The sequence below is a fragment of the Wasmannia auropunctata genome, unplaced genomic scaffold (genome assembly GCF_000956235.1).
Source record: "Wasmannia auropunctata unplaced genomic scaffold, wasmannia.A_1.0 LD336090.1, whole genome shotgun sequence".
Taxonomy (NCBI): domain Eukaryota; kingdom Metazoa; phylum Arthropoda; class Insecta; order Hymenoptera; family Formicidae; genus Wasmannia; species Wasmannia auropunctata.
Genome location: NW_012026800.1, coordinates 3,555,593 through 3,568,051, shown reverse-complemented (window position 1 = coordinate 3,568,051; position 12,459 = coordinate 3,555,593). Strand labels below are relative to the sequence as shown.

At 44.8% G+C, this 12,459-nt stretch overlaps 1 protein-coding gene across 7 annotated transcripts in view; it reads right to left on the bottom strand.

The window, feature by feature from the left end:
* The window catches only part of LOC105447956 (multidrug resistance protein homolog 49), a 60,252-nt gene that overhangs the window by 14,911 nt on the left and 32,882 nt on the right, over positions 1–12,459 (bottom strand). For 5 of the 7 annotated variants that reach the window (XM_011686287.1, XM_011686289.1, XM_011686290.1 and 2 more), the window contains 6 exons: positions 6,789–6,925; positions 4,715–4,784; positions 3,954–4,044; positions 2,595–2,788; positions 2,153–2,401; positions 429–842 (listed from right to left, as the gene is read on the bottom strand). In XM_011686287.1, coding sequence (XP_011684589.1) covers positions 429–842; positions 2,153–2,401; positions 2,595–2,788; positions 3,954–4,044; positions 4,715–4,784; positions 6,789–6,903 — 1,133 coding nt within the window. In that variant the 5' untranslated portion in view covers positions 6,904–6,925. The remainder of the gene's footprint in view (positions 1–428; positions 843–2,152; positions 2,402–2,594; positions 2,789–3,953; positions 4,045–4,714; positions 4,785–6,788; positions 6,926–12,459) is intronic. The other 2 variants (XM_011686292.1, XM_011686293.1) reach the window with 1 other exon arrangement.

Sequence of the window (12,459 nt, the reverse complement as noted above, 5' to 3'; positions counted from 1 at the left end):
CCGAAACCGCGACATGTCCCTTGAAAGCTAACGCTTTTTTCCCATCGAACGTTGCGTAAACAGAAGCTGAGGCTATTCTAGGCGTGAGTGCGCCCAATTAATCTACCTCGTAGTTTTTATTATATTCTGGAAAGCTGGAAATTATTATATGTTCATATGGTTAAATATGACAATTAAGGTACAATCCGAGCGAAATAATTAGCTTGGAGGAATAAGAAGATAATTGGACGTTCGTTACAGCTCGTCGAGCTGAAACTATGTTATCTCGCGAGAGCCAGATTTTCAATTACGACACGTGTGATGTACCTTTGACATCTCTCGCCTGAGTTATTGAATTTTCATAAAATATCTGCGAAGCACAGGCTTGTTCGAATCGAATAACGCGGAGACGCGTGTCACCCCGCGATAATAATAACGCGGATCCTCACCAGAATGCCAGCGCGTAGCTGAGATATATGATGAGCCACATGACGCCACCGCCGATCCCGGACCACATGCCCCTTCTGATGCCAGTCTTCTCCGCGGGTCCGAGTTTCTCCGAGTACCTCTCCACCTCCTTCTGCTCGCCGTTAAAGGCTACCACGGTCCTGATAGCGGCGAGGACCTCCTCGGCGACGTTACCGGCCTGACCGTAAGCCGCCAGCTCGTGGGCCGAGAGAGAGCTCTGCACCTTGGCGACAACCGCCGTGGCGATTATTATGACCGGCGTGCAGCTTAGCATGACCAGGGTCAGCTTCCAACCGTATACGAACGAGATGACGACGGAAGCGACGAACGACGTGATTAGATAGGTTATTATACTCAGCTTTTCTCCTATGCCATCCTTCAGTTTCTCCAAATCCCTGAAAGACGGACGACATCGTCATTTTATTCGCATATATATATATATATATATATATATATATATGTGTCGGTTTATGTAATAGCTAAATAAATCCTCTGCGCGACCCCATTTCAATATCACTTTTATATAATCGAAAGTGGGGTTCCTAAGGTTCGGCTTTTTAAAGCAAGCATCCGTTCAAAGCCGCGAAACCGAGTTTTGAACCGAGATTGACCGTTTATCAGCGTTCTGTCATCGTCAGCGTTATCGCTATATTTTTTTCGCAGCCCATCTGCCGCAAGATTAAAAATCTTTATGTAACGCCGGCTGTCGCTGAACAATCGATAACCGACCGACAGAAAAATCGATCAATGTTTGTATATCCTACTAGATACAGCTGTATATTTTCTAGATAGCAAAATGTTAAATGACATTGTTGTTGCGTGTCATGTTTGTTACAGACGCTCAGTCTGTAATTGCGGTGACATTAAATCTTATCTCCTGCCGCGCGTTTTCTCCCTATCTTCATCGCGACGCAGAAAAAGCGGAATCACGACCGAATAATGGGACCGGTAAAAATTAACATACTTGCGATTCACGCGGCTAATAACTTAATATGAGTCGCTCATCCAATTACTATACGGTGTAATGCGAGCGGAGGCACAGAGACAGCGTGGGGAACAGGCTTTTCGAGTTTCGAGCAAACGCCCACCTGTTGATGAACACACAGGTTCTCGCCTCCTGAACTTTGCTCCTCTGCCGCCCCTGCCGCGTCCGCCCCGCGTTTACATCGACGGTCTCGAAAATCGAAGGTACAACGTCCTCCCTTTGAGGACGCACTGGAGCGTGAACGTACAGAACGTATCGTCCGCGCTGAAATTATTTCGTAGAGCCGAGAAATATTGAAATATTGTATTGTCAAAGCTGTTAATTTCTGTGGATCTTTGCTTAATACCGAAAATCACTCGGGATGCTGCGAACGAAAGATTCGCACAGAACGAAAGATTCCGAATTTTTTATTATAAATAATGTCCCTTTTAAATAAACGAAATAACGAATCGATGCGATTGTCGCATGGGGTCAAATTTTGCAATTACAGATTCTTGTCAGCGATTTGAGCAATAACATAAGCAGTAGCAAATAAAAAATTCGCTTACTGCTTACAGAAATTTGTGTTGAGTAGTCCTAATGCCGATTCAACATCTATCGATGTTGAATGGCGCGTCTCAGTCGCTTGCCACGATGAATTTTGCGATCGAGGTGACCGCCGTTATCTTCGATCTATGATACAACACGGCGCATTTGCATAACGATAAGAAGAGAACTCACTCGTTGATTCTACTGGCGAAATTTGTCGACGTGTTCGTGTCGTACCACGACATGTCCTGCCTCAGCACGGCTTTCAGGAACATCTTGCGCACTCGGGAGATTTGTCTGGCGGCTGCTATGTTGAGCAAGTCTACCATGAGCATGCTGATGACAAACATGACCGCCGCTGTCGCCGCGCAGGCGACGCCAAAGGCCACCGAATCGTCGTAAAGAGCGTCCATCCTTTCTTCGAAAGTTGCATTAGGATATCTAAAAAAATAAATAAATAACGCTCCGTGTCGGAATAAAATGAAACATTGTATCTCCCTCCCTAATTCGTAAAAATCTGTCTTGAGGAATCTATGACACCGTAATACATGTTCTTCTTGTCGTTACAAGACGTACCCCGCGGAACGATTATCAATACTTTTGAAGGAATAAAGAAAGGAAAAATGTTACTTACAAAATCTTCCCACCCCCGAACCATGGCAATATGACGGTCGGTGTGGACGTATCGTTCTCCCTGGTACGATCCAGTAGCATAGTGCTGAATTCACCGTATTCGATAATTACAATCGGAATGCACAGGCCGTCGAGGCCACCCAATATCAGGCCTAAGAAGACCAGTATCAACTCGCCCCACGTCGCAAATCGAAACTGATGAGTTTGAAACAATTAGTAACGCAATTACAATAATTTATATATAAACTGGAAAATGTATTTAAATACCCGCAAAAATATTACTGACCGAAGAGGCTATAACTAATATATTATTGTCAGTTGTGTATTTGCACATAACGATGTATTTCATTTATTATACGATTATAATATTAGCCACGCGCGTACGGTGGAATTTACCGTCGCAAATATTACTATTGCGCTTCATAAATTTACGAGCAGCCCAACTGTATGGAATTTATTGAGATACGCGTGTCCGTAGGAATACGAGGGAGAATACCAGGTCCGTGTTATATTCGAAGTGCAGAGTGTTCTTTTTCCAAAAAGTTTCGAGCAGGCACGTTTACCGAGTTATTCGGCGCGGCCAAAACTCGCGCGTTTTTGAATGATTCAGCAGCGCGGATTCGCGCTTTCCGAGAGATTTAGCTTGCAAAATTAATACCCGGCTTAACCATGATTAACGAGCGGCCACACGCAACCTACTCGCTCTCCTCCACGCAAGAACAATCATAATTGACCGAAAAACCGTATTCGAATTTACGGGCGTCGTGAAAAATATCGTCCGAGCTTGATTTCGCGAGAGCGCGGACAAGTGGATTCACGGTCTATTGAGTGGGAATTATAACGCGGAAAATTATACAAATGTATCCCGGCAATGAGTCATTAACCGTCGTTTATCACGAAGAAAGCGGCGCCATTAATCACTGTCGCTCATCCGAGGATGCTCTCGCAGTCGCAAACGCGATCGGGAGAAAAGTAACATTCTTAACGGTTCCGCCGGGCGGATCGCTCCCACCCTCCCGCGTGCTCCATTTCGTTTATGGCGCGACGTCGTGGAAAAAGCGCGGGGTGTACAGGGTGTACCGAATTTTCATTCCCTTCATCCGCTTCGTCAGAGTCGATCTGGCTTGAGAGGAACATTGACGCGCTAACGCTCGATAATTCGCCGGATTATGAAGCGCGATTGTTGTTTGGAAAAGGAACTCCGCCTTTAGACAAAGACTCTGCGGAGGAAAGGGGACGATAGGGAACACCCCGTATATTCCCGATTCCTCAAACGTACCGGCTTCCGCCGCGGGGAGTGTCGCGCTTGAAATTCGACCGAGGACACCCTCATAAATTATTCCAGTCGGGGAAAACTCACCAGTTTGTAGTAAGGCACTGGTACCAGCGATGGCGACTCCGAGGCTGGCTTATCCTCCTCCTCCTTCTTCGTTTGCGATGACATAAATTCCCTGTCGACACAAGACGCAAATCGATTGTTAATCGAAATTCTTCAGATTAAAATTCGATATTTGTTCAATGGACCAATCTTTCCCACGTTCTCTTTCTCAGCATTTTGCTTAGATAGCAAATTTCTCGGTCTGGAGAACGCGACATATTATTTCAAATTTGTCAAAAAAATGCCGAGATAGTTTCTCGTCTCTTTTCACCGTTCGTTGACTGAGCACAAATAATAAAATAAAATACATTTTTTTCGCGATTTGGTAGGGAAAAGGAATTTGGAGAATCGAGAGTATTGGAAGGGATTAGGACCATCGTACCGCAGGACATTTCACGGCAGCTGGAATTTCACGTGCAGTCACGAAAAAAATAAGGCGATAAACGAGCACGGCGCGGTTACTTTTACGGCAAAAAGGGACGAGAAGGTTTCGATGCCGGAAGCATCCTCGTAAAAGCACATGCGCCTGTCTCCTCCCCGTCCCCCGCCGCACGAAACCATATAAAGGTCCGTAAAAAGTTTTATGCGAGCCTCCTCTCTGGCCGTGTCGTGACGTTAATAAGCCGGCGAGCCCCCTGCCCGCGCCACAATGATCCATTATCCAGTCTCTCTACGTTCCCCGCTTATTTAGTTTTTAGATATATATATATATACGTCACAATCTGTAACAAGCTCATTCGTACATTGCTTTGCCATTTTCTCGTAGCATGTATTCGGCTTCGTGTTTATCCTTCTCCACGTCTTGTCGCGTGTCTGAAATGAGATATACAGGATACCGTACACACAAAAAATCCACCGTCAACATTTAAAAGCACGCTGCAAATAACGTGTCACCGCCGCTTGTCGCATTTAACCGCGAGATAACGTGTAGGCAATAGCGAGATCGACGGATTCCACGTCTTTATGCATTTTCGAATCGCATATCACACGCGTCATGCAGCTGGATTATTATGCTTCCCGCTAAGATGATAAAGCTATTAAACAGACAGCTATATAACTTTAGCTGTCTTGATCGCGGTCGCATTTTTTAGAGATTGTTATTGCCATTTCGAAGAAATTACTCGACGAATCTCGCCTCCGCGAATTCGAGGAAGGTCTTTTCGACTTGGAAATCGTGAATCAAACGGAGGATCTCCGTAAATCGGCAATTTAAAGATCAACGAGGAAGGTTCCCCGGGTAACTCGGCGGGAGCGCAAAAACTATCGGAGGGGATCCGCGTGGAAGTTTGGACGCGCCGTCGTCGCAAAGCCCAGGAACCAGGAAGAGTAGTCCTGGATGAGAGAGAGACTTTGGCGAAAGTCGACCGGTGGCGTCTCTCCGTGGGGGCTCCATTAGCGGCGTAATTGCTGTTAGAAACTCCCCGCCGACAAATCTACGATCGGCACGGAATATAGGAAGCTTTGCCACCTGAAGTAATAACAGTGCCGCGCCCCATACTCGAGGAAGGACGGCGACGTATTAGCGTCAGCGTGTTTTCGCGCAAAATTCGTCAGCCATGACAGTCTCGCCGCGTCGAACGAACAAACTCGCGAAAATTTATTCGAGAAATTTATCGAAAGGCGGATCTTAGGCGCGATGCGGAAAAGCGCGAAAACTGAGCTATTATTTTGCCGTTTCTCTCAAGAAAAAGTACGTATATTCTCTCGATCAAGAATACTTCATCGCGCGCTCTTGCACGAATTTCTTAAAAAATAGCGTAATAAAAATTTTCAGGAACATAATGACTTCTAATTGCAATTCCGATTCTTAATTACAATTTCTGGTTTCGAAGACTCGTTACGGCACTGTCGCAACCCCTATACTTTACGAGATCTGTGTAACCGATCGCTTCTCTCCGTAGAAACTTTCTTAGTCGCGGCTTCCGTGAAAGCGTTAAAACGAATGCCAGTCCCTCGGAATTTCAACAGTGAGACATTTAGTGCCTCTTAATACGTTTCCCTCGCAGGCTGTAGGTTAATTGAATAATTCGTAGCTCACTTTTATCGCGGAACTTAAATGAGAGTCACCGAACTTGTACCCATTGAGTATATTAGTCTATTCACTTAAAAGTGAGCAGTCGTACAATTATTTTCAGTGAAAAATTTTTCCGTTTTTTATTGTCTCAGAAAGATGGCCTTCTAATCGTATTAATTGCTGCGAAAGTAATTAACTATTAATAATAGTAATACTTTAAATATTATCTATATAATTATATAATAATAATTATTATTATTATAGAAAGCATAATAATCCAGTAGGTATATTTTTGTATGATTTTTCGACCTAAATTTAAAATTATTTATTTTTACAATTTTCTAGTAAGACATATTTCATACTTTTTTAGCTTTTCGTATTCCTATTTAAAAAATAAATAAGATATTTTTTCGTTTACGATTAAATATAAACGCGATGACAACTAATCATTTCACATCAATACTAATCGTTCAATTCAAAAATTCGTGGAATCTTCCGTGCAAGCTTTTACAAACATTTAAGCAAACGAAACACGTAGTACATCAAAGATTAATTATGCATATTTTAAGCCACTTGAGTTAAGTTACTCAAATTTGATTAAGTTGTACATTACGTCGATATGGAATTAAGTAATATTTTATTGGATTTGCAATTAATTCACGAAACTTCTATTTTCATGAATTCAGTTTCATACAATAAATCGTTCACTACTTAATTCCACATCAAATAACGTAGTAAAAAGCGATGAAATGAAAGGATTGACTTTCAAACGAACGAGTACATCTAATGATATAAATACTTACACCTTGATAGGATTCTTCCCTGGTGGGGGGAGTGATTTTCTCTGAACGTCTCCATTTGCATATCCGGCGACCCCTCGCGGGGACTCGTCGACAGAGGATAAATTCGCTGCGTCATTGTGCATTCTTAATTAACGACTCTGCAATCACAAGAAAGAACGAAAATCATGAAGTCATTTCGCAGTGATCTAAACCTTCAATTGAGTTGGATAAAAGAAACCGAATTTACAGTTAATCGATTCTTAATTCGTTTAATCTCTCGCCCCTTCCACCTTTTTGCTATTTGCCGCCATTCTCTCGACGTTTTTTTTTATCTTTAATTACGCGAATGTCAGACACAAAGAACCGGAATCCTCGGTGCGGTCGAGGGGATATATCGGGTTCTGGAGATGAATCGCTCGAATCAAAACGCGCGTCTCGCGCGCAGTTAGTCATGCTAGCTGCGACACAAATAGCGCTCCTATTTACTCCGGCCATTATCCACTATATCATATGTTTGCACGCCGAAGTACCTCGCGTCTAAACAATGATTAGACACTGCGCTAGCCGCGTTAATTAATCGATCGGCCGCTACAAGCTGGCATTAATACCAACAGCGACGTGGCGCGCGAGTTCGCTCGATGTTCCACCCTATTAAAGGATATCCCCTTTCCGGTCGCGCGGTCACGCGCGGCACGGCCGCTCGTAAAAGGGGAAAATGTCGACTCGCTTTTTCGATACGTTGAAAATATAAAACGAAACTCTATCCGCGGCCGAACGGATCCCGACGGCTTTTCCGATATGCAGAGCCGGGGATATCAGGTTCGCGTGCCCCGTTAAAGGACAGAAACGGACGATGGCACGGCGGAAGAGGATCGGTCATGGAAACGACTGCCGTCCTCTCCTCAAGGCTCGCTCCCTCCCGGTCGAGGCTTTTAAGAGCGCGGTGAAAAGCGCGGATGAACAAGACCTCGTTAGGGCGGTGAAAAAGCACTGACGAGGGGCATTTCACGCGGCCCTCGACCGATCCGATCGGACGAATTCACGAATTGCGCGAGCGCGATCACGTGATTGCGAGCTTTTTTTCTTTATAATCTCCCTAACGTGCGCGAAAAAATTGCGTTCCTCGAAATTATACGAATCGCATCTGCAACATTTTCCCTTCTATCTTATTCGAAGCGTGTTGCACATGTTCCGATCGGCTTTTGATGGACCGCTCGGGCAGCTCGATCCGTTTATTTGCCGTGGCCATATGGTCATTATCACGGCCGTATATAGTCTGTATACTATGTTATCTTCTGACGTGTTCAAAATTAGGGTGAACACTACGGTCCATACAATTATTTATGCTTTTAGACCAGCATAACACTTTCGTTATCGCGACTTATCACCATTTCCAATTAACTCGAGATAACTTCTTATCACTTTGCCGAGAGTTTCGTAAATCCACCCCCGTTTAGACTAAATTACTAAATCACGTATCGAATGAGACGTAAATGCGAGCCCCTTTCGCCCGTTATTCGGACCTGGGCGTATAATATTTGTCGCTGCGACTTTATTAGTCTTGTATCGCCGTATTCGTTATCGATCGGCGCAGTCTCGCCCCCGCGTATTTCGCAATAAAACGAAACGCGGGTGAATTATTGGCTGCCGCTCGAAAATTAATCGCCGAATCTCCTGTCGCGCCGAAAGAGAAACTTCATCTTTGTTTCCTTAACTAACAAAGCTTTCCGCCTCCCTTTTGTCTCCCCCGTTCGAAATATTGAAACGTCGGGGGTATTTAAACGCACGCGAAAGAGGATAGCGACGTCAGTTTCAGATTATCCTATTTCACGTAGGATTTCCCGATTTCATTTGTCGCTCGGCCTCCAATAAGCTCGCTCCCGTGTGAACGGAGATTTTTTCTCCGCCGCGCGCCTGAGCCCACCTCTCGCGCGCGCGGCAGAGGAGTTTATAACACTTCCCTCTTTCCAATTGATCTAACACGACCGACTTATTGGCTCCGACAAATAAATTGTCTCCCTCGTGCGACCTCACGTTCCCTATGTCGAAACCCCATTCGCAACCCTTCGGAAACCTTAAAGTATCAATCGCGAATATCCTGCGATATCTTTCGCGTGAGACAAAGCACGTGTACATGTAGATACGTCGCTGCCGGGATCCAAATAAAAAAAAATGTAGAAAAGACAGGGGAAGGAAAATCAAATAGGGGAAGGAACACAAGACGTGTGTCTAAAGAACGAGAAGGTCTCTCACAGTGTAGACTCGAGCGAGAGCGTAGTTCAGTTTCAGAAGTACCCGCACAATATATTTTCAGCCTCTCTCGGTTCCTTTCGGGAGCCTCGTAAATCATCGATCGAAACCGGAAGTCGGGGCGGAAGTCAGCCGTCACCGAGATACCGCCGACGCATTTGCCGTCGTTTTTCGTCGCTCGACGCGATACAGCGCTCGGCACAATGCTGCCCATTAATGACGGAAAGCTTATTGTCGAGGGGAAGAATGGACGCGGCGACGTCGGGCCACTCTTGCGCCGGGCTCTCGGAATAAAGAACTTTGCGCGCGCGCGCGCACGCTCAGTTACTAAGACTTTCATAACGTCGCTTGACTTTCCCAATATACGCGGGGTAACATCGTTAGGACGGAATCACGAAGTAGAGCGGAGTCCAACAAACACGACGGACTCGTAAAACCCGCTTTCATTTCTCAGCGCGCCGCGCGCGCGCTCCGTCGCGCCGGTTGAAAAATCGCGGCTAATTGAAAAAATTGCAAAAGTTGCGCGAAACTTTCGTCGGTAGTCGTCGCCTCCGAGGTGCCCATCTTTCGCGCTCACGGAACTCCATTAAGCTCGGGGAAACTAATTTCCCAACCGACCTCCAACGGCGAGACTTGTCTTGTAATCCTCCGCGGAACGCGCGACTCTCGAGACACGTGTCCGGGGAATCGGCAATTTATTATTTTACGACTCGCGAAGAACGGTCCGGATTAATCTTTGTTACTTACAAAAATTAGCGCCTCTTCGAGACGCGGAATAGTTGTAATAATTGTTCTTTTTAGAGATATAACATTAAAGAAATTTTAACATTAAGAATTTGAAAATTAAATAAAAGATGAGCACGAGCACATTTTGCGAACATCTTGTAGCTGTTTCTAATTATTAATTCGTCAAATATATCTAATTAGTTAATTATTGACATTTCTCGTGTACATTTTTGCGGTGCCAGAAAGCGAAGCGACTTGACTTGAGTGTCATTGCCGATGCGCGTCGCGATTATTTTTTCCGCTTACAAAAATGAGCATCCCACCGTCTTCCTAGCCGTTAGCCAGCTCTTGCCAGCTCTCAATGTAATTAACACGATGTACCCGCCGGTGCCTGCCGCTGCTTTGTGGGCCTTGGGTTCGTTAAGCTCGGCAAATTAATTTCCATCGTACTTTCAAACCCCCGGCTGCGATTCTTGCGGTTTGCCAGTGAATTCGCGTGTTGCGGAGTGCGCCGCGTCGGGCTCGTAATGCAGCGATTCACGACCGCGCTTCCGCATCCGTTTCGTCGGGACGAAATGCTCTCCCCGTTCCTCCTCCCTCCCCCCACTTTCTTCTGGCTTCCTCAAATAGGGGATGATGCCACGGGGGTGGAAAACGCGGGCGTGGAAGTGCCAAAGCCGCGGGAGGAAAACGCAACGCCGGTTATTCGCTTAGCGGTAAATTAAATCTAACGAGTCAGCGGGAAAGTATTCGCGCAATGTCTGGCTCGTGCGGAACACGACCATGCGAATTGTATGAGCGAAAATGCAGGACGAACATTTTCCACCGGGGTTTCCCCGATTTCGCTTTGATTGCCTTTGAATCGTTCCGCCGCGCGCTTTTCGATGGAGTTGACTTTTTCTTAGCGAAAATTTTGCGAAACGTCAGAAATTTAGTCAGTCACAGACTTCCTTCGAAATCGGGTTTTTCACTGATTAAGCGCTGAATTAAATTTACGTCTCGGTAAAGTTGGTAACGTGTGATTAAATAATAGATTATCCCTGTACTTGTGAGTCGCGGGAGATATTATCGAACGCTAATCAGACGCCAGTTATTCCCCAAGTAATAGAAGAGTATTGCCAGCGATAATGAGGCGATCAATTAAGCGAGATAAGATTAGATTCCGATTTGCTCTTCCGCCGTGATGTAATGGAACTTAACTATAAGCTCTACTAGCCATTACCGTCGGAACATTCCGCGTTTGGCTTCTCAACGGCCGGATTCGTTATCACGGGGTCTTTGCGGTGCGAATTCAGCTGCCATGCAAATTATACGATTTCTCCCTCGAGGGAGAGTCTCCTTATTCATAATAAAATTCACGCAAATGCAGTGATGTTGCGACTTACAGAATGCGGAGGCAAGATCGATGGCCGCGCGATGCATCATGCCAGAGATTAATCTAAGATTTGATATCCTCGGCAGAGAGAGAGAGAGAGAGAGAGAGAGAGAGAACTTCCGCGGAAACAAGAAAAAAAATGAGATGCCACTGGAAAATCTGAACTTTGTTAACTTGATGTCGAAACGGCGGAAAGTTGCGATTTTCTTCCGTAACGAGGAACAAGTAATCGCGCTGCGCTTCCGCTGATTTCGCTAATGGCGCAACAGGACCTCTCGCACGAAACTGGATGGATCGTTAGTTACATGGGAAGATATTCCCATATAGATAATCAAAATTTAATTAAATGTCTTCTACGTACATCGTTAAGAAATTAAATTACCAGATTTGTATATTAAATTAAATTTACCAGATTTATATATTAAATTAAATTTACCATTTATATATTAAGTTAAATTACCAGATTTACATATATAATATATATATCTTACCTGTATTCTATACATATATATAAATTTGCTAATTTAATTTCTTCACTACACATACAGGAGACATTTAATTAATTTTTACACGCATCAAAGCCACGCTCACAATTTTACTCCGACCAACAGTCGATAGTACAAAAGCGACAATTTAATGCATTAGTATCTCGGAGCACCTTCTCGCGAAGAAGTTTACGAAATACTTTACTTTTCTCTTTCGGCGTACGTCGCGGCGAAAGGGCACCGTTGCGAAACTTTCGCGTTTCGAAATAACGAGATAAAACGGGGGTAGGAAATTTGGTTTGTGCCGGCAACGTTCTTTCAGAAGCTAATCGATTCGTGGCCACCGTGGGACCATTTCGCAGGATCATCCCCGCTAAGGCGAGGTTTTATCCACGCGGGATACGCGCGAGAGTATCTCGATGTAACCTGCGAAAGGAACAACTGACTTCACCCCAGGAGACACCGCGCCTCGGAAATACGATGGAGAGAAAAGTCGTGAAACGAGTTCTCTCAGTAGTTCTAACGCGCACAGGTCAGCCGCACGTCGGATACGGGAGCGGAGTGGTAAATTCTGTGAAAATCGATGAAAATAGTGCGACATTCGAGAAGTAACGTCCATCCACTCCGGCCAACGACGTTCCATTGCATCTTGAATAAAATAAATGCAGCGCAAGCGTTTCTCCGCGATCCGCAAAGGATGAATATATGCCTGTCAAACTTGTAAAAAAACTTACGAGTTTGTCTTATAAATATCCTATAACGTTCACATTCGGTCTTGATTTAATAAAACGTAAAAAAAAAAAATAAATAAATGACAACTAGGCTTTTTAATTAAAGGTTCGAGTTAAGCTGGAAA